The following is a 22,409-nucleotide window of genomic DNA, read 5'->3' as shown; positions in this document are numbered from 1 at the left end:
TTAAAATTGCGACCGATGTATTCGCAATATTGCGATTACAAACTACTTAGCAGTTTCAGAGTAGCTTCAGACTTACTCGGTATCTGCGATCAGTTCAGTGCTTATCGTTCCTGGTTTGACGTCATAAACACACCCAGCGTTCGGCCAGACACTCCCCCGTTTCTCCGGCCACTCCTGCGTTTTTTCCGGAAACGGTAGCGTTTTTATCCACACGCCCCTAAAACGCCGTGTTTCCGCCCAGTAACACCCACTTCCTGTCAATCACACTACGATCGCCGGAGCGAAGAAAAAGCCGTGAGTAAAAATACTATCTTCATGGTAAAATTACTTGGCGCAGTCGCAGTGCGATTATTGCGCATGCGTACTAAGCGGAATTTCACTGCGATGCGATGAAAATTACCGAGCGAACGACTCAGAATGAGGGCCTATGAGAAATAGAATTATCGGTAAGTAAATTCTTATTTTCTCTAACGTCCTAAGTGGATGCTGGGACTCCGTAAGGACCATGGGGATTATACCAAAGCTCCCAAACGGGCGGGAGAGTGCGGATGACTCTGCAGCACCGAATGAGAGAACTCCAGGTCCTCCTCAGCCAGGGTATCAAATTTGTAGAATTTAGCAAACGTGTTTGCCCCTGACCAAGTAGCTGCTCGGCAAAGTTGTAAAGCCGAGACCCCTCGGGCAGCCGCCCAAGATGAGCCCACCTTCCTTGTGGAATGGGCTTTTACAGATTTTGGCTGTGGCAGGCCTGCCACAGAATGTGCAAGCTGAATTGTACTACAAATCCAACGAGCAATCGTCTGCTTAGAAGCAGGAGCACCCAGCTTGTTGGGTGCATACAGGATAAACAGCGAGTCAGATTTCCTGACTCCAGCCGTCCTGGAAATATATATTTTCAGGGCCCTGACTACGTCCAGTAACTTGGAGTCCTCCAAGTCCCTAGTAGCCGCAGGCACCACAATAGGCTGGTTCACGTGAAACGCTGAAACCACCTTTGGGAGAAATTGAGGACGAGTCCTCAATTCTGCCCTATCCGTGTGAAAAATCAGGTAAGGGCTTTTATAAGAAAGCCGCCAATTCTGAGACACGCCTGGCTGAAGCCAGGGCTAACAGCATTACCACCTTCCATGTGAGATATTTTAATTCCACAGTGGTGAGTGGTTCAAACCAATGTGATTTTAGGAACCCCCAAAACCACATTGAGATCCCAAGGTGCCACCGGGGGCACAAAAGGAGGCTGTATATGCAGTACCCCTTTGACAAACGTCTGGACTTCAGGCACTGAAGACAGTTCTTTTTGGAAGAAAATCGACAGGGCCGAAATTTGAACCTTAATGGACCCTAATTTTAGGCCCATAGACAGTCCTGTTTGCAGGAAATGTAGGAAGCGACCCAGTTGAAATTCCTCTGTAGGGGCCTCTTTGGCCTCACACCACGCAACATATTTTCGCCAAATGCGGTGATAATGTTTTGCGGTTACATCCTTCCTGGCCTTTATCAGGGTAGGGATGACTTCTTCTGGAATGCCTTTTTCCTTCAGGATCCGGCGTTCAACCGCCATGCCGTCAAACGCAGCCGCGGTAAGTCTTGGAACAGACAAGGCCCCTGCTGGAGCAGGTCCTTTCTTAGAGGTAGAGGCCACGGTGAAGTTCCGGGTACCAAGTCCTTCTTGGCCAATCCGGAACCACGAGTATAGTTCTTACTTCTCTCCTTTTTATGATTCTCAGTACTTTTGGTATGAGAGGCAGAGGAGGGAACACATACACTGACTGGTACACCCATGGTGTTACCAGAGCGTCCACCGCTATTGCCTGAGGGTCCCTTGACCTGGTGCAATATCTGTCTAGTTTTTTGTTGAGACGGGACGCCATCATGTCCACCTTTGGTTTTTCCCAACGGTTTACCATCTCTTGGAAGACTTCTGGATGAAGTCCCCACTCCCCCGGGTGAAGGTCGTGTCTGCTGAGGAAGTCCGCTTCCCAGTTGTCCACTCCCAGAATGAACACTGCTGACAGTGCTATCACATGATTCTCCGCCCAGCAAAGAATCATTGCAGCTTCTGCCATCGCCCTCCTGCTTCTCGTGCCGCCCTGTCTGTTTACGTGGGCGACTGACGTGATGTTGTCAGATTGGATCAATACCACCTGACCCTGAAGCAGGGGTTTTGCTCGACTTAGGGCATTGTAAATGGCCCTTAGTTCCAGAATGTTTATATGAAGAGATGTTTCCATGCTTGACCACAAGCCCTGGAAATTTCGTCCCTGTGTGACTGCTCCCCAGCCTCTCAGGCTGGCATCCGTGGTCACCAGGATCCAATCCTGAATGCCGAATCTGCGGCCCTCTAGTAGATGAGCACTCTGCAGCCACCACAGAAGAGACACCCTTGTCCTTGGCGACAGGGTTATCCGCTGATGCATCTGAAGATGCGATCCGGACCATTTGTCCAGAAGATCCCACTGAAACGTTCTTGCATGGAATCTTCCAAATGGAATCGCTTCGTAAGAAGCCACCATTTTTCCCAGGACCCTCGTGCACTGATGCACTGACACCTGGCCTGGTTTTAGGAGATTCCTGACTAGCTCGGATAACTCCCTGGCCTTCTCCTCTGGGAGAAACACCTTTTTCTGGACTGTGTCCAGAATCATTCCTAGGAACAGGAGACGTGTTGTTGGAATCAGCTGCGATTTTGGAATATTTAGAATTCACCCGTCCTGACGTAACACTAACTGAGATAGTGCTACTCCGACTTCTAACTGTTCCCTGGACCTTGCCCTTATCAGGAGATCGTCCAAGTAAGGGATAATTAAAACGCCTTTTCTTCGAAGAAGAATCATCATTTCGGCCATTACCTTGGTAAAGACCCGAGGTGCCGTGGACAACCCAAACGGCAGCGTCTGAAACTGATGACAGTTTTGTACTACAAACCTGAGGTACCCTTGGTGAGGATAGATCGGGACGTGGAGATAAGCATCTTTGATGTCCAGAGACACCATATAGTCCCCTTCTTCCAGGTTTGCTATCACTGCTCTGAGTGACTCCATCTTGAATTTGAACCTCTTTATGTAAGTGTTCAAGGATTTTAGATTTAAAATTGGTCTCACCGAGCCGTCCGGCTTCGGTACCACAAACAGCGTGGAATAATACCCCTTTCCCTGTTGTAGGAGAGGTACCTTGATTATCACCTGCTGGGAATACAGCTTGTGAATGGCTTCTAAAACTGCCTCCCTGTCGGAGGGAGACTTTGGTAGAGCAGACTTCAGGAACCGGCGAGGGGGAGACGTCTCGAATTCCAGTTTGTACCCCTGTGATACTACCTGCAGAATCCAGGGGTCCACTTGCGAGTGAGCCCACTGCGCGTTGAAATTTTTGAGACGGGCCCCCACCGTGTCCGAGTCCGCTTGTAAAGCCCCAGCGTCATGCTGAAGACTTGGCAGAAGCAGAGGAGGGCTTCTGCTCCTGGGAAGAGGCTGCCTGGTGCAGTCTTTTTCCTCTTCCTCTGCCCCGGGGCAGAAATGAGTGGCCTTTTGCCCGCTTGTACTTATGGGAACGAAAGGACTGAGTTTGAAAAGACGGTGTCTTTTTCTGCTGAGAGGTGACCTGGGGTAAAAGGGTGGACTTTCCGGCCGTTGCCGTGGCCACCAGGTCCGATAGACCGGCCCCAAATAACTCCTCCCCTTTATACGGCAATACTTCCATATGTCGTTTGGAATCCGCATCCCCTGACCACTGTCGCGTCCATAACGCTCTTCTGGCAGAAATGGACATAGCACTCACTCTTGATGCCAGGGTGCAAATATCCCTCTGTGCATCACGCATATATAGTAATGCATCCTTCAAATGCTCTATAGTTAGTAATATACTGTCCCTATCCATGGTATCAATATTTTCAGTCAGGGAATCCGACCACGCCACTCCAGCACTGCACATCCAGGCTGAGGCGATTGCTGGTCGTAGTATAACACCAGTATGTGTGTATATACCCTTCAGGATATTTTCCAGCCTTCTATCCGCTGGTTCTTTGAGGGCGGCCGTATCAGGAGACGGTAACGCTACTTGTTTAGATAAACGTGTGAGCGCTTTATCTACTCTAGGGGGTGTTTCCCAACGCGCCCTAACCTCTGGCGGGAAAGGGTATAGTGCCAATAATTTATTAGAAATTAGCACTTTTTTATCGGGGGAAACCCACGCTTTATCACACACCTCATTTAATTCATCTGACTCAGGAAAAACTACTGGTAGTTTTTTTACTCCCCACATAATACCCTTCTTTGTGGTACTTGTAGTGTCAGAAATGTTCAATGCCTCCTTCATTGCCGTGATCATGTAACGTGTGGCCCTACTGGACATTACGTTTGTCTCCTCACCATCGACACTGGACTCAGTATCTGTGTCTGTGTCGACCCACTGAGGTAACTGAGACGCCTGGACAGGCACTAATTGATTTGTCGGCTGTCTCATGTCGTCAACAGTTTTTTGTAAAGTGCTGACATTGTCACGTAGTTCTTTAAATACAACCATCCAGTCAGGTGTCGACTCCCTAGGGGGTGACATCACTAACACAGGCAATTGCTCTGCTTCCACATCATTTTCCTCCTCATACATGTCGACACAATCGTACCGACACCCAGCACACACACAGGGAATGCTCTGATAGAGGACAGGACCCCGCTAGCCCTTTGGGGAGACAGAGGGAGAGTTTGCCAGCACACACCAGAGCGCGATAGATAGAGATATATAGATATATAGATATATAGATATATAGATATATATATACACACACACATACATACATACACACATATATATGTATGTGTATATATATATATATATACACACACACATGTGTATGTGTATGTGTATGTGTATGTGTATATATATATATATATATATATATATATATATATATATATATATATATATATATATATATATATATATATATATATAGGGATAACCTTATATAAAGTGTTACTCCCTTTTATAGCTGCTGTTTAAAATTTAGCTGCCAATAGTGCCCCCCCTCTCTCGATTTTTACCCTGATTCTGTAGGGACTGCAGGGGAGAGTCAGGGAGCCGTCCTTCCAGCGGAACTGTGAGGGAAAATGGCGCTTGTGTGCTGAGGAGATAGGCTCCGCCCCTTCACGAAGGCCTTATCTCCCGCTTTTTTCTGGAAAACTGGCAGGGGTTAAATACATCCATAAAGCCCAGGAGCTATATGTGATGTATTTCTTTTGCCATCCTAAGGTATTTCAGTTTTTATTGCGTCTCAGGGCGCTCCCCCCCAGCGCCCTGCACCCTCAGTGACCGGAGTGTGAAGTGTGCTGAGAGCAATGGCGCACAGCTGCAGTGCTGTGCGCTACCTTAGTTGAAGACAGGAACGTCTTCTGCCGCCGATTTCACCGGACCTCTTCGTTCTTCTGGCTCTGTAAGGGGGCCGGCGGCGCGGCTCCGGGACCCATCCAGGCTGAACCTGTGATCGTCCCTCTGGAGCTAATGTCCAGTAGCCTAAGAAGCCCAATCCACTCTGCACGCAGGTGAGTTCGCTTCTTCTCCCCTTAGTCCCACGATGCAGTGAGCCTGTTGCCAGCAGGACTCACTGAAAATAAAAAACCTAAAATAAACTTTTACTCTAAGCAGCTCAGGAGAGCCACCTAGCATGCACCCTTCTCGTTCGGGCACAAGAATCTAACTGAGGCTTGGAGGAGGGTCATAGGGGGAGGAGCCAGTGCACACCAGCTAGTTCAAGCTTTTACTTTTGTGCCCAGTCTCCTGCGGAGCCGCTATTCCCCATGGTCCTTACGGAGTCCCAGCATCCACTTAGGACGTTAGAGAAATTGTGATTATGATTCCGGTTCCTGAGGCACCAGAAGAGTAATCCACAATAATTGCCGGCATCGTAGCTAATATGATAGGCCCCGGCGATACTAGTAACAGAGTTGAAGTTTATACACAACTCATGCTAGGCATCGTCTTTTTCTCTGTGCTGATAAAGGGTGATACTAACCCACTCCGTGCCAACATAGGGTGTCATTAACACACTCAGCGCAGACATGAGGGGGCGGGGGCAGGGGGGGGAGAGGAGAGCCCATTGACCCAGTCAGTGCAGACATGATGGGGCAGGGAGGGGGGGCATTAACCCACTCGGTGAGGGCATGAGGGGGGGGAGAGGAGGAGAGCCCATTAACCCAGTCAGTGCAGACATGATGGGGCGGGGGGACATTAACCCACTCAGTGAGGGCATGAGGGGGGGGGCATTAACCCACTCAGTGAGGGCATGAGGGGGGGGGGCATTAACCCACTCAGTGAGGGCATTAACCCACTCAGTGAGGGCACGAGGGGGGGGCATTAACCCACTCAGTGAGGGCACGAGGGGGGCGGCATTAACCCACTCTGTGCAGACATGAGGGGGGGGGGCATTAACCCACTCTGTGCAGACATGAGGGGGGGGGGCATTAACCCACTCTGTGCAGACATGAGGGGGGGGCATTAACCCACTCTGTGCAGACATGAGGGGGGGGGGGGCATTAACCCACTCTGTGCAGACATGAGGGGGGGGCATTAACCCACTCTGTGCAGACATGAGGGGGGGGGGCATTAACCCACTCTGTGCAGACATGAGGGGGGGGGGCATTAACCCACTCTGTGCAGACATGAGGGGGGGGGGCATTAACCCACTCTGTGCAGACATGAGGGGGGGGGGCATTAACCCACTCTGTGCAGACATGAGGGGGGGGGGCATTAACCCACTCTGTGCAGACATGAGGGGGGGGGGCATTAACCCACTCTGTGCAGACATGAGGGGGGGGGGGCATTAACCCACTCTGTGCAGACATGAGGGGGGGGGGGGCATTAACCCACTCTGTGCAGACATGAGGGGGGGGGGGCATTAACCCACTCTGTGCAGACATGAGGGGGGGGGGGCATTAACCCACTCTGTGCAGACATGAGGGGGGGGGGCATTAACCCACTCTGTGCAGACATGAGGGGGGGGGGGGCATTAACCCACTCTGTGCAGACATGAGGGGGGGGGGGGCATTAACCCACTCTGTGCAGACATGAGGGGGGGGGGGGCATTAACCCACTCTGTGCAGACATGAGGGGGGGGGGGGGCATTAACCCACTCTGTGCAGACATAAGGGGGGGGGGCATTAACCCACTCTGTGCAGACATGAGGGGGGGGGGGATTAACCCACTCTGTGCAGACATGAGGGGGGGGGGGATTAACCCACTCTGTGCAGACATGAGGGGGGGGGGGCATTAACCCACTCTGTGCAGACATGAGGGGGGGGGGGGCATTAACCCACTCTGTGCAGACATGAGGGGGGGGGGCATTAACCCACTCTGTGGAGACATGAGGGGGGGGGGGGGCATTAACCCACTCTGTGCAGACATGAGGGGGGGGGGGGGCATTAACCCACTCTGTGCAGACATAAGGGGGGGGGCATTAACCCACTCTGTGCAGACATAAGGGGGGGGGGGCATTAACCCACTCTGTGCAGACATAAGGGGGGGGGGCATTAACCCACTCTGTGCAGACATAAGGGGGGGGCATTAACCCACTCTGTGCAGACATAAGGGGGGGGGGGCATTAACCCACTCTGTGCAGACATAAGGGGGGGGGGGCATTAACCCACTCTGTGCAGACATAAGGGGGGGGGGGCATTAACCCACTCTGTGCAGACATAAGGGGGGGGGGGCATTAACCCACTCTGTGCAGACATGAGGGGGGGGGGGCATTAACCCACTCTGTGCAGACATGAGGGGGGGGGGGGGGCATTAACCCACTCTGTGCAGACATGAGGGGGGGGGGGCATTAACCCACTCTGTGCAGACATGAGGGGGGGGGGGCATTAACCCACTGTGCAGACATGAGGGGGGGGGGGGCATTAACCCACTCTGTGCAGACATGAGGGGGGGGGGGGCATTAACCCACTCTGTGCAGACATGAGGGGGGGGGGGGGCATTAACCCACTCTGTGCAGACATGAGGGGGGGGGCATTAACCCACTCTGTGCAGACATGAGGGGGGGGGGGGGGGCATTAACCCACTCTGTGCAGACATGAGGGGGGGGGGGGGGGCATTAACCCACTCTGTGCAGACATGAGGGGGGGGGGCATTAACCCACTCTGTGCAGACATGAGGGGGGGGGGCATTAACCCACTCTGTGCAGACATGAGGGGGGGGGGGCATTAACCCACTCTGTGCAGACATGAGGGGGGGGGGGGGCATTAACCCACTCTGTGCAGACATAAGGGGGGGGGGCATTAACCCACTCTGTGCAGACATGAGGGGGGGGGGATTAACCCACTCTGTGCAGACATGAGGGGGGGGGGGATTAACCCACTCTGTGCAGACATGAGGGGGGGGGGGATTAACCCACTCTGTGCAGACATGAGGGGGGGGGGCATTAACCCACTCTGTGCAGACATGAGGGGGGGGGGCATTAACCCACTCTGTGGAGACATGAGGGGGGGGGGGGCATTAACCCACTCTGTGCAGACATGAGGGGGGGGGGGGGCATTAACCCACTCTGTGCAGACATAAGGGGGGGGGCATTAACCCACTCTGTGCAGACATAAGGGGGGGGGGCATTAACCCACTCTGTGCAGACATAAGGGGGGGGGGGCATTAACCCACTCTGTGCAGACATAAGGGGGGGCATTAACCCACTCTGTGCAGACATAAGGGGGGGGGGCATTAACCCACTCTGTGCAGACATAAGGGGGGGGGGCATTAACCCACTCTGTGCAGACATAAGGGGGGGGGGCATTAACCCACTCTGTGCAGACATAAGGGGGGGGGGGCATTAACCCACTCTGTGCAGACATGAGGGGGGGGGGGCATTAACCCACTCTGTGCAGACATGAGGGGGGGGGGGCATTAACCCACTCTGTGCAGACATGAGGGGGGGGGGGGCATTAACCCACTCTGTGCAGACATGAGGGGGGGGGGGCATTAACCCACTCTGTGCAGACATGAGGGGGGGGGGGCATTAACCCACTGTGCAGACATGAGGGGGGGGGGGGGCATTAACCCACTCTGTGCAGACATGAGGGGGGGGGGGGGCATTAACCCACTCTGTGCAGACATGAGGGGGGGGGGGGGCATTAACCCACTCTGTGCAGACATGAGGGGGGGGGCATTAACCCACTCTGTGCAGACATGAGGGGGGGGGGGGGGCATTAACCCACTCTGTGCAGACATGAGGGGGGGGGGGGGGCATTAACCCACTCTGTGCAGACATGAGGGGGGGGGGGGGCATTAACCCACTCTGTGCAGACATGAGGGGGGGGGGGGGGCATTAACCCACTCTGTGCAGACATGAGGGGGGGGGGGGCATTAACCCACTCTGTGCAGACATGAGGGGGGGGGGGGGCATTAACCCACTCTGTGCAGACATGAGGGGGGGGGGGGGCATTAACCCACTCTGTGCAGACATGAGGGGGGGGGGGGGCATTAACCCACTCTGTGCAGACATGAGGGGGGGGGGGCATTAACCCACTCTGTGCAGACATGAGGGGGGGGGGGCATTAACCCACTCTGTGCAGACATGAGGGGGGGGGGGCATTAACCCACTCTGTGCAGACATGAGGGGGGGGGGGCATTAACCCACTCTGTGCAGACATGAGGGGGGGGGGGGGGCATTAACCCACTCTGTGCAGACATGAGGGGGGGGGGGGCATTAACCCACTCTGTGCAGACATGAGGGGGGGGGGGGGCATTAACCCACTCTGTGCAGACATGAGGGGGGGGGCATTAACCCACTCTGTGCAGACATGAGGGGGGGGGGGGCATTAACCCACTCTGTGCAGACATGAGGGGGGGGGGGGCATTAACCCACTCTGTGCAGACATGAGGGGGGGGGGCATTAACCCACTCTGTGCAGACATGAGGGGGGGGGGGCATTAACCCACTCTGTGCAGACATGAGGGGGGGGGGGCATTAACCCACTCTGTGCAGACATGAGGGGGGGGGGGGGCATTAACCCACTCTGTGCAGACATGAGGGGGGGGGGGCATTAACCCACTCTGTGCAGACATGAGGGGGGGGGGCATTAACCCACTCTGTGCAGACATGAGGGGGGGGGGGCATTAACCCACTCTGTGCAGACATGAGGGGGGGGGGGCATTAACCCACTCTGTGCAGACATGAGGGGGGGGGGGGGCATTAACCCACTGTGCAGACATGAGGGGGGGGGGGGCATTAACCCACTCTGCACAGACATGAGGGGGGGGGCATTAACCCACTCTGCGCAGACATGAGGGGGGGGGGGCATTAACCCACTCTGTGCAGACATGAGGGGGGGGGGGCATTAACCCACTCTGTGCAGACATGAGGGGGGGGGGCATTAACCCACTCTGTGCAGACATGAGGGGGGGGGGCATTAACCCACTCTGTGCAGACATGAGGGGGGGGGGCATTAACCCACTCTGTGCAGACATGAGGGGGGGGGCATTAACCCACTCTGTGCAGACATGAGGGGGGGGGCATTAACCCACTCTGTGCAGACATGAGGGGGGGGGCATTAACCCACTCTGTGCAGACATGAGGGGGGGGGCATTAACCCACTCTGTGCAGACATGAGGGGGGGGGGCATTAACCCACTCTGTGCAGACATGAGGGGGGGGGGCATTAACCCACTCTGTGCAGACATGAGGGGGGGGGGGCATTAACCCACTCTGTGCAGACATGAGGGGGGGGGGCATTAACCCACTCTGTGCAGACATGAGGGGGGGGGCATTAACCCACTCTGTGCAGACATGAGGGGGGGGGGCATTAACCCACTCTGTGCAGACATGAGGGGGGGGGCATTAACCCACTCTGTGCAGACATGAGGGGGGGGGGGCATTAACCCACTCTGTGCAGACATGAGGGGGGGGGGGCATTAACCCACTCTGTGCAGACATGAGGGGGGGGGGCATTAACCCACTCTGTGCAGACATGAGGGGGGGGGGCATTAACCCACTCTGTGCAGACATGAGGGGGGGGGGCATTAACCCACTCTGTGCAGACATGAGGGGGGGGGGCATTAACCCACTCTGTGCAGACATGAGGGGGGGGGGCATTAACCCACTCTGTGCAGACATGAGGGGGGGGGGCATTAACCCACTCTGTGCAGACATGAGGGGGGGGGGCATTAACCCACTCTGTGCAGACATGAGGGGGGGGCATTAACCCACTCTGTGCAGACATGAGGGGGGGGCATTAACCCACTCTGTGCAGACATGAGGGGGGGGGGGCATTAACCCACTCTGTGCAGACATGAGGGGGGGGGGGCATTAACCCACTCTGTGCAGACATGAGGGGGGGGGGGGCATTAACCCACTCTGTGCAGACATGAGGGGGGGGGGGGCATTAACCCACTCTGTGCAGACATGGGGGGGGGGGGCATTAACCCACTCTGTGCAGACATGAGGGGGGGGGGGCATTAACCCACTCTGTGCAGACATGAGGGGGGGGGGCATTAACCCACTCTGTGCAGATATGAGGGGGGGGGGCATTAACCCACTCTGTGCAGATATGAGGGGGGGGGGGCATTAACCCACTCTGTGCAGATATGAGGGGGGGGGCATTAACCCACTCTGTGCAGACATGAGGGGGGGGGGGCATTAACCCACTCTGTGCAGACATGGGGGGGGGGCATTAACCCACTCTGTGCAGACATGAGGGGGGGGGGCATTAACCCACTCTGTGCAGACATGAGGGGGGGGGGCATTAACCCACTCTGTGCAGACATGAGGGGGGGGGGCAGTCATTAACCCACAGGGCACGTTGAGCAGCTCCCATCCATAACACCTAACCACGATAAGCTAAATAAAACATTAAATTAATCTTACTCTCCAGCAGTCTGACGGCAGGAAGGTGCTAATCAAGTCCTGTCCTGGGATCCCACTAATATAACCCAGCGCCGGAGAGCTTCAATATCGCGGCCGCACTGTCCTTTCCTTCTGTCACACTGACTGCACTGCGCTGCTATTTAAAGTTCCCGCGTACCACGCGTACGCGCGCGTCGCTTCTTTCGACTCCGCCCCCAGCACCGCCCACTGCCTGACGTGAACTAGGTCATTTAGGAGCTGTAAGGGCGGAAGTTCTCTCCTACCCACTCGTTTTGTCACGTCCAGGTCCTTTGCACGAAGGCAACATAGATACAACCCATCCTAGACGCTACCATACTGTAACAGCAGTTTCTCTGCCCTGGCGTGAAGCAAAGGAGGACGGGAATGACGTCAGAGGTCAGCATGGTCCCTATAGAGCTGCAGACGGGTGATGTGTATGGTGCCGGGTGTACATAGGATAAGGTACAGTTGGGCGGCAGAAGCTAGTGAGCAGTATTCCACTGTAGTTATAGCCAGGCACAGGCCATGCACAGCTGGAGGGCGGTCACTATGATATAGAAGTCATAAGCAGCTGCCTCTTAGGGTAGAGGTAGGTAGCTCAGGGTGGGTGTATGACGCATGCTGGGGGACAAATCCTACCTGTATACGTATGGCCAGTTAAACACAGTTACCAGCCCAATTGCCATATGTGGTACTTGTTTGCCATGCAGGTGTGGCACATTGAGCATTTTCAGTCATTTGCTTTAGACTTGGAGCTTGCACTCTATATTCCCTACCACGTGTACACACACTAGCCTAGCGTTAATTTCTTTTTGCCAAAATTCAAGTAACCTAGATCATTTGTTTTTGACTTGTGGGAGGACCCAGAGGAAACCCATGTAAGAATGGGAGAACGTACAAACTCCACACATGATTTTAATCAAAACCAAGACCTCAGTGCTGTGAAGCAGTAATGCTAACCCATGTGCCCGCTCATGATCGGGATAAACTAGTCAGAATATCAGGCAGATGGTGTCTCATTTATCAACACGTGATAAAACTTGTTACAACTGTCATGTGTTTTGAAAAATGACAGGTGGCAGCTGATTGGCTGGAGCACCATTTATCATATGCAACAAATTTTATCATTCACAACGAGTTTCATCACAGGTTGATAAGTGGACCCCAGAATTTGTTTTAAATGTGGCGGCATCCATACAATTGACAAGTTCCGTAAACTGTAGTTTTATGACTTGGGATCCCATTTATGATATAATATTTGCAGCTATGTCCACGAAAACACCTGTTTTGGGGTCTAGCAGCAAATATTATGTATCCCCCAATGTAAGAAGGAGGGATCGCAGCAGGTACCTCTGATATCTGCTGCGATCTCTCCCTTTCCGCCTGCAGCCGCATCTCCTATAGGTTTCCATTGGGAATGGGATGCTGACAGATATATCCAAGTTGCTCCCGCAATCTTCTGACTGCGGTAGTAGGGAAGCCAATCCTGGGCCATTTTTTCAATCCAGGGAATCGGTATTGAAAAATGGCCAATCCCGGGATTGGCTTTTAACTATGTGGCCGCCCCCTCGCCCCACCCACCCACCACACATAACTCATCATATACTGGGTGGGGAACATCCTCCGCTCTCTCCTGGCAGCTCCCAGCGGCGTGTGACAGCTTAGCGTGACCCCTCACTCTGCGATGGGGAGCCGGAAGCCGGGCAGCGTCTGAGCGTCCTGTGGACGCTCAATGCTGATCCCTCAATCCCCGAGATTGGAGCTTCCAATCCCGGGATTGAATCCCGGCCGTTTTTGGCCCTAAATCCCGGGATCCCGACGATTCCAGGATTGGCCACCATATGCGGTAGCCCATAGTAGCCTATGGACTACACTTCGTGCGATGTAGTTCCGGCAGGGTTCACCAGGAACCCTCCGGCGGAAATGGCCCTTGTGCACGGTGTTCACTATAACTGCGCATGCTCAGCGGCCCCTGCACTTCACTTAGTGCTTCGCAGGGAAGGGTCTCCTTTTTGGAGCCCCTGTTCCTGCCTGTGGCAGGTGATACATCCACCTGATATGATTGCATTAAGCAATGCATTCTGGGAGCGATATTAGCGCCTAGGATTGCATTGCATATGCGATCATTGGGATATGGGCCCCTTAATGAGCAGTAAAAACAAACAAAACCTTGGTGTGTAATTTCAAAACAAAAATCTCACCCTATAACAGCTGAAGGTATTTGTTAATCTAAGACCGTTAAATGTAATTCAGTGAGTTCAAATGAAATTGTTTTTTCATCTATCTACAGTTTGACTAGTAATTGTGAGCGTTATTTATTATGTGTAATTGTATCTTAAACTCAGATATTGTGTGTAACATAATTTTAAGAAAGGATTTGGATTTACCTTCTGGACTGCTCATGTAATGTTACATTGTGGCGTTTCAATAAAAACATTTATTATTAAAAAGAAACAAGAAAATATATATTTCCTGCTTTAAGCCGTTAAATAAATAGTAAACAAATACATAACGGGGCGTCCCAGGCAACATATTTACTGGAGGTGTATAATGATCCACCATGTGGAAAGTGAAGCTTGGATTAGGAAACACCTGGGAGGTCCATTAGTCATGTAAAATTGGCCATTATTGTTCTTTCAGGGATAGCCCAACGTACTGACACAGTTTTGCTATTAGAGCATACTTAGGGGGTCATTCCGAGTTGATCGCTAGCTGAAAATGTTCGCTGCGTAGCGATAATGCAAAAAAAAGGCACTTCTGCACATGCGTATGAGGCGCAATGCGCACGCGCGACGTACTTTCACAACGGCCGATGTAGATTCACACAAGGTCTAGCAAAGCTTTTCAGTCGCACTGCTGGCCGCAGAGTGATTGACAGGAAGTGGGCGTTTCTGGGTGTCAACTGACCGTTTTCAGGGAGTGTTCGAAAAAACGTAGGCGTGGCTGGCCGAACGCTGGGTGGGTTTGTGACTTCAAATCCGGAACTGAATAGTCTGAAGTGATCGCAAGCGCTGAGTAGGTCTGAAGCTACTCTGAAACTGCACAAAATTATTTAGTAGCCGCTGTGCAATCCTTTCGTTCGCACTTCTGCTAAGCTAAAATACACTCCCCAGTGGGAGGCGGCATAGCGTTTGCACGGCTGCTAAAAACAGCTAGCGAGCGATCAACTCTGAATGACCCCCTAAAACTGTTGAATACCTCTGGTCTATAGAGTCTTTGGCTTATGTACACACACAGTGGGTAGCACAGTAGACAGTACTACTGACTGCACACTAATCATGTGCCCGTGTTTGTAGGTAACGTTTCTTGTGGGCAATGCAATGCAAATTTATTGTAAATTAAAATAATTTAAAGTCCCCCTTCTGAAATGCAGCCTTGCTGTGTATGACCAGGCCGGTGTGAGAAACACAGTATTGCCCAGGCTTGGGATAAAGCGATTACCGGTTACCCTTTCCAGCATTTGTATTACTGCTTCTGTCCCTCGCAGGAAAATGAACAGGAACCTCTTACTGCGGATAGAACATGCGGTGAAGTTCCACAAGGCGCATCAGCCACTACGTACCTTGTGCGTCCGAAATACAATGAGATGGAGACCAGTCCCTTTCCAGTCTGTGCCCACTGTCCAGCACTGTCCTCAAGCAAGCTCATTCCTAAATATGGCCCTTCTGCAGTACCGCTTCTTGTCTGCTAAACAGGTAATCGTTCTGTCTGTGATCGTGCAGAAATGACTCAGGATTGTCTTATCGTCCTTGATAGTGGAATTGCAGCAACATTGCAGGAAAGACAAGAGGGCTACAGTTCATCCCGTATCCAGATGAAAGATCAGTGGTTCTCAACCTCGGTCCTCAAGTACCCCCAACAGTTCATGTTTTCCAGGTCTCCTCACAGGATTGCATGTGAAATAATTTGCTCCACCTGTGGGTCTTTTATAATGTGTCAGTGAGTAATGAATACACCTGTTCAACTGCTAGGTGACCTGGAAAACATGAACTGTTGGGGGTACTTGAGGATCGAGGTTGAGAACCACTGTGATAGATCAACAATGTATTGGTAAACACCATTTCTCTTACGTCCTAGAGGATGCTGGGGACTCCGTAAGGACCATGGGGTATAGATGGGCTCCGCAGGAGACATGGGCACTATAAAGAACTTTTAGTATGGGTGTGCACTGGCCACTGCTCCCACACGTTACACACACTGACAGGCACTGATGGGTGCAGGGCGCAGGGGGGGCGCCCTGGGCAGCAATATAAACTTCTGTATTGGCATGTTTTTCACATATGGGCTGCGGAGTCAGTAGATATGTACATCCCCCTCCATTAAATGTAATTTTGAGCAGGACCGAAGCCCGCCACTAGAGGGGGCGGAGCTTGGTCTCAGCACTAACCAGCGCCATTTTCTCCACAGTGATCTGAAGAGAAGCTGGCTCCCCGGACTCTCCCCTGCAGAACGGTGACATAGGTCTGAAAGAGAGTGGGGGGGGGGGGGGGAGGCACATTTAGGCGCAGTGACTGTATTACACTGTTAATATATATCTAAAAGCGCTATATCTGGGAATTGTTTCCAGTGTCAGTTGGCGCTGGGTGTGTGCTGGCATACTCTCTCTCTGTCTCTCCAAAGGGCCTTGTTGGGGAACTGTCCCCTTATAGATATATCCCTGTGTGTGTGTGTGTGTGCGGGTGTCGGTACGTGTGTGTCGGCATGTCTGAAGCGGAAGGCTCATCCAAGGAGGAGGTGGAGCAGATGATTGTGGTGTCTACGTCGGCAACGCTGACTCATGATTGCTATGATATGTGGAATATTTCTCTGTCCTCCATCTGGGGGACGCTGCGCCGTTACTTGTGGGTTAGAGGTGTGTGGTAGTGGAGTTTGGCACAGAACTATCAAAAGCTAACTCCTCCCCCCTCTAACCCCTCCCATCTCTTTCCTGCTCAGCCATATTCAGTTTTAGTTTTGTGCCTGTGGAGTACAGACACAGTTTTTATTTCTCTTTAGGTTTTTGTTTTTTTCCTTCCTCTTTTAACAAGTACCTAGTCCCTGTTTACAGGTGACAGGTATAAAAATGGAGTGGTTTAGTATCCCACTCCAGACTGCTATATGGAGGCCACTATACTTTGGTCACTGGGGCCTTCAGGGAAGAAGAACGGCAAAATCAGGTACTGGACAGCCACAATCTGTCACTGACAGTATTGGGCTGTCCCTACTTCTTTGGATTTTACCCTTTATGTGTACTCCCGCACGCACCCAAACCCCCCCCCCCCCCCCCCCCCCCCGGGCGCGCGACCATCCACGGGCAGCCGGATCATACTTTATGTGTCTGACTGAGCTGGAAAGTGGTGGGGGCGGACTGTGTTTAGGTCCGGGAGAGTGTTATACACTCCCTGGGACCATTACTATGCTACCGCGACAACCGCTGTGTGTAGCGGCGTACGGGAGCCGAACTTCCGGTTTCGCCGGAGAGGGGAGAAGTTACGTCAGGCGGGCAGGGCCGTCTTCCCGCCCAGCTCTGCCCGCGCGCGCGCTGCTGTTCAGCTTACGGCGCCATCTTCTCTACCTGCAGACGGGGGGACGCTGTGCTACAGGCACTTACACACAAAACCGCAAGTATATGAGGGGGGGGGGATCACACAGACTTGCGGGGACAAGAAGATAATTGCTAGAATCATAGTACATCAGGGTACAGGATGACCAGTAAACCAGAGAAACCTGCAAAGGGTAAAGCAACCTCAGTGGTTTATTTTTCATGTTCACAATGTGGCACAAAGCTGGCTAAGGGGAGTGCTGACGCAGGGACCCTCTGTACATCATGCTCTGGTGCATCAGCGGCAGATCAGCAGGACAGCTCCACAGATCAGTCGATGCCCCCTTGGGTCAAGGCCATGGTGGATGCAATTTCAGATTTGCGTCAGTCAAGGTCGGAAGCAGCATTGGCCCAGACTCAGGTGGAACCGCTGTGGGCCCAGAATATGGGAAAGTGTCTCACTGATTTGACTCAGTCTGTAAATAAATTTGTAAATTCTGCCAGTAGTTCGGCGGCTCCTAAGCGAACGCAGCCGTTGCCCGCTGTAACGTTTCCGGGAGAGGAGTTGGATACTCTGACATCTCCATTGGAGGAAGGGGAGGTAGATCCTGAATGGGACGAAAATTCGGCTTGGGAAGATGAGGAATTATCTACTAGTTCAGGTGTTAGGTTACTAATCGAAGCCATTCGTCAGACACTTAATATTCAGGATGCGGCAGTAGCCGAGACTTCTTCCCCCTTCTTCAAACGACAGAAGAGACAGGTTACTGCCTTTCCTTCTTACTCGCACTTTGCGGATATTTTAAAAGAACCCTGGCTAAAACCGGATTCTCGTTTCCAGGCTCCTAAAAAGTAAAAATTTCTATATCCTTTTACGGAGGAAGATACAAAATTTTGGGAGACTGCCCCAAAGGTAGACGCTCCTATTTCGCATTTATCAAAAGCTACGGTTATTCCGTCGGTACAGTCTGTGACTTTAAAAGACTCTACCGATAGGAAGATAGAAGCATTACTAAAATCTATGTTTTCCTTATCAGGTGTCTCTCTCTCCGTCCAGTTCTGGCGAGTGCCTGGGTGCTTAAAGCTGTGGATGAGTGGCTTGCACAGGTTGTATCTGGGATGCAGTCGGACGATCCGTCGGAGGCCATTCAATTAGCAGAACAGATTTCAGAGGCTCTTACTTACGTGGGTGAGGCCTTATTGGATTCGGTTGCGCTACAGTCCCGTGTTTCTGCCTTGACAGTATCCGCAAGACGGTCTCTTTGGCTTAGGGTTTGGAATGCTGATTCGGACTCAAAGCAGACCTTGACGGCAGTTCCTTTTGAAGGCGAGTTTCTCTTTGGATCAGAGTTAAAGAAGATTATTTCAGATACTACGGGAGGAAAGAGCCCTTTTCTTCCATCTGCTCCTAACAAACCAAAACCTACAAGATTTCGGTCCTTTTCGTACGCAGGGCAGAGGTAACTTCCAGTGCTTTCGCCCCTTCTCCAGATTTCCACGAAGGGGATCATTCAGAGGTAGAGGAGCTCAGGCTACTCGCAGACCGGCCAGTAAGCCTGCCGACAAGCCTGAGGCATGACGCTTCGGGCCCTCTGGAGGGATCAATACAGGTTGGGGCTCGTTTACTTCAGTTCAGGGAAGTGTGGCTCCTATCGAAACCAGATTGGTGGGTAATGGGGGTCATTTCCAGAGGATATATGTTGGACTTCGAAGAGACAGTCCCAACCCGACTATTCGTCACACCTCTCCCAGACGACCCCTCCAGACGTCAAGCTCTCCTTCAGGCAACAGCAACCTTATTACAAAATGGAGTAATCCTTCCGGTCCCAGCTCCTCAAAGAGGTCGGGGCTTTTACGCTGGTCTTTTTCTCGTGGACAAGCCGGACGGTTCGTTTCGACCCATTCTGAATCTAAAAGCTCTCAATCCGTACCTCTCATCCCAAAAATTCAGGATGGAATCCATTCGCTCCATTATCGCAGCCATGGAGCCAGGGGAATATTTGGCTTCAATAGACATAAAGGACGCATACCTACATGTTCCAATTTGGATAGGACATCAATCTCTTCTGAGATTTGCAGTAGGTCCGTGGCATTTTCAGTTTCGGGCCCTTCTCTTTGGTCTCTCTACGGCTCCCAGGGTTTTTACAAAGGTCTTGGGTCATGTCGTAGCAGTTCTCCGTTGCCAAGGGGTCAACATCACCCCATACTTGGACGACCTGTTGATCAAGGCCCCGTCACCAGAGATTCTCACTCAGAATTTGCGTCTAACGACAGAGACTCTACAGTCGTTCGGGTGGATAATCAATTTTCCAAAGTCGTCTTTACTCCCGTCACAGAAAATGGTTTTTCTGGGTCTTGTATTCGACACCAACAGCCAGAGGGTGTTTCTTTCTACAGACAAGATTCAGGACTTACAAGCCAGAATCAGAACCCTGTTAAAATTACCGGCAGTGTCAGTCCTCAGATGCATGCAGGTACTGGGCAAGATGGTGTCCTCATTCGAGGCAGTTCCATACGCCAGATTTCATGCCCGACCTCTTCAAGCTCAGATTCTCCACTGTTGGACTCGGACGGATTCACGTCTCGAACTGCAGTTGATCCGCTTGTCGGTAAGGACTCGTCAGTCGCTCCACTGGTGGCTTCACAGTCACAATTTGAGGAAGGGTGCGCCGTTCACGGTCTGGTCTTGGATGATGGTAACCACGGACGCAAGCCTCAGCGGTTGGGGAGCAGTGTTCCAGACTCATCATTTACAGGGGCGCTGGAGCACTCAAGAGTCAAAACTACAGATCAACATTCTGGAATTGAGGGCGATCCGGTATGCACTCATTCGGATTCAGAACATGGTGCAAGGCCATCCAGTTCGGGTGCAATCCGACAATGCCACGGCAGTGGCTTACATCAACAAACAGGGAGGAACTCGCAGCTGGTCCGCAATGAGAGAGGTTGCTCAGATTCTCACGTGGGCGGAGCGTTGGATTCCCGTGCTTTCAGCAATTCACATTCCAGGAGTCGAGAACTGGGAGGCAGATTTTTTGAGTCGTCACACGATTCATCCGGGAGAATGGGAACTTCACCAGGAAGTGTTTCTTTCTCTAGTGGATCGCTGGGGAATGCCAGACATAGACCTGATGGCGTCACGCCTCAACAAAAAACTTCCTCTTTACGGATCAAGAACTCAGGATCCTCAAGCATTTCTGATCGATGCACTAACCGCTCCGTGGCAGTTTCAGCTGGGTTACGTGTTCCCGCCAATTCCATTGCTTCCACGTCTACTCCAACGCATTCGGCGAGAAGGCCTTGCAGTAATTCTGGTGGCTCCAGATTGGCCGCGCCGACAGTGGTACACTCTTCTAAGCAGCATGGTCGTCGGAGATCCTTTTCGCCTCCCTCTGCGACCAGATCTTCTTCTTCAAGGACCTTGTCGCCACCCAGATTTAAATCGGCTGGCTTTGACGGCTTGGTTCTTGAATCCAACATTTTAAAAGCAAAGGGTCTTTCTCGTGCGGTTGTTCAGACGATGATTTGAGCTAGAAAACCGGTGACTTCTGGCATTTACCATAGAGTATGGCGTATTTACATTGCTTGGTGCGAAAAACGGGACTTGACTCCACATTTGTTTAGGCTTCCTCGCCTGCTCTCCTTTCTCCAGGAGGGTCTTGACAAGGGTTTGAGACTTTCTTCCCTGAAGGGTCAGGTTTCGGCCTTGTCGGTTCTTTTTCAAAAGAAATTAGCAATCATCCCAGAGGTTCAAACATTCCTGCAGGGAGTACTTCGAATTCAACCACCTTTTGTTCCTCCGATTCCTCCCTGGGATTTAAACTTGGTACTTACGGCCCTTCAAAACTCTCCATTTGAACCTTTAGAATCTGTGGAACTACGTTATCTAACACAAAAAGTTGTTTTTCTTTTGGCTATTGCCTCAGCTAGACGAGTGTCTGAGTTGGCGGCTCTTTCTTGCAGGCCGCCCTTGTTAGTGTTTCATGAAAATCGGGTGGTTCTGCGGACAAAACCTTCATTTCTTCCAAAGGTTGTTTCAGCATTCCATTTAAATCAGGACATTGTTCTTCCAGCTTTTACTCCGTCATCTTCTCCAGGGAGAAAATTCCCATTTGGCCCTCTTGGATGTTGTTCGGGCCTTACGTATTTATTTGTCTCGCACGGAGTCTTTCCGTCGTACGGATTCCTTGTTGGTATTGATTGATGCTCCCAAACGAGGTTGGCCTGCCTCTAAGAACACTGTGGCCCGTTGGGTAACTTCGGCCATCAGACAGGCTTACGTGTCCTCAAACGTTTCGGTTCCTGACTCAATTAGGGCTCATTCGACTAGAGCAGTTGGAGCGTCTTGGGCTGTTCGCGGTGGTGCATCTGTTGAGCAACTATGCAGGGCGGCGACCTGGTCGTCAGTCCATACTTTCACAAAGTTTTACCGGTTTCATACTTTTGGTTTGGAGACTGCCTCTGTTGGGCGTCGTATTTTACAGACGGCTATGCCGTCAACGTCTCCCTCCTCTCATTAGCTTGCTTTGGGAAGTCCCACAAGTAACGGCGCAGCGTCCCCCAGATGGAGGACAGAGAAATTGGGATTTTTGTTTACTTACCGTAAAATCTCTTTCTCTGAGTCCATCTGGGGGACGCTGCGATCCCTCCCATAGCTTGTCTGGTTTAATTGGTTATTTTTTATTCTGGTCTATCTCCTTTGGCTTGGCTAAACGTTAACTGAATATGGCTGAGCAGGAAGGAGATGGGAGGGGTTAGAGGGGGGAGGAGTCAGCTTTTGATAGTTCTGTGCCAAACTCCACTACCACACACCTCTAACCCACAAGTAACGGCGCAGCGTCCCCCAGATGGACTCAGAGAAAGAGATTTTACGGTAAGTAAACAAAAATCCCAATTTTAAATGCTAATATGACCTTATTACATAAGAGAATGGACAAAGCTGAGTCCAGGGAAACAGCAGGGAGTCAATCCGTGGATTTGACTGGGTCACAGGGCCCGTCAGGGTCTCAAAAGCTTCCCCTATCACAAATAGCAGACACTGATACCGACAC

At 52.0% G+C, this 22,409-nt stretch overlaps 1 protein-coding gene and 1 long non-coding RNA gene across 4 annotated transcripts in view; one reads left to right on the top strand and one right to left on the bottom strand.

Moving 5' to 3' along the window:
• LOC134911824 (uncharacterized) overlaps nt 1-11,947 on the bottom strand; it is a 47,810-nt gene extending 35,863 nt beyond the window's left edge. The window contains exon 1 of the long non-coding RNA XR_010176874.1: nt 11,838-11,947. This is a non-coding gene — a long non-coding RNA (uncharacterized LOC134911824). The remainder of the gene's footprint in view (nt 1-11,837) is intronic.
• Nucleotides 11,948-12,061: 114 nt separating this feature from the next.
• MTIF2 (mitochondrial translational initiation factor 2) overlaps nt 12,062-22,409 on the top strand; it is a 138,657-nt gene continuing 128,309 nt past the window's right edge. The window contains exons 1-2 of one of the 3 annotated variants that reach the window (XM_063918630.1): nt 12,062-12,299; nt 15,325-15,532. In XM_063918630.1, coding sequence (XP_063774700.1) covers nt 12,268-12,299; nt 15,325-15,532 — 240 coding nt within the window. In that variant the 5' untranslated portion in view covers nt 12,062-12,267. The remainder of the gene's footprint in view (nt 12,300-15,324; nt 15,533-22,409) is intronic. The other 2 variants (XM_063918629.1, XM_063918628.1) reach the window with 2 other exon arrangements.

The sequence above is a fragment of the Pseudophryne corroboree genome, chromosome 4 (genome assembly GCF_028390025.1).
Source record: "Pseudophryne corroboree isolate aPseCor3 chromosome 4, aPseCor3.hap2, whole genome shotgun sequence".
Classification (NCBI taxonomy): Eukaryota; Metazoa; Chordata; class Amphibia; order Anura; family Myobatrachidae; genus Pseudophryne; species Pseudophryne corroboree.
Note: the sequence above shows the minus strand (reverse complement) of the source record. Positions and strands in the feature narration are given on the sequence as shown.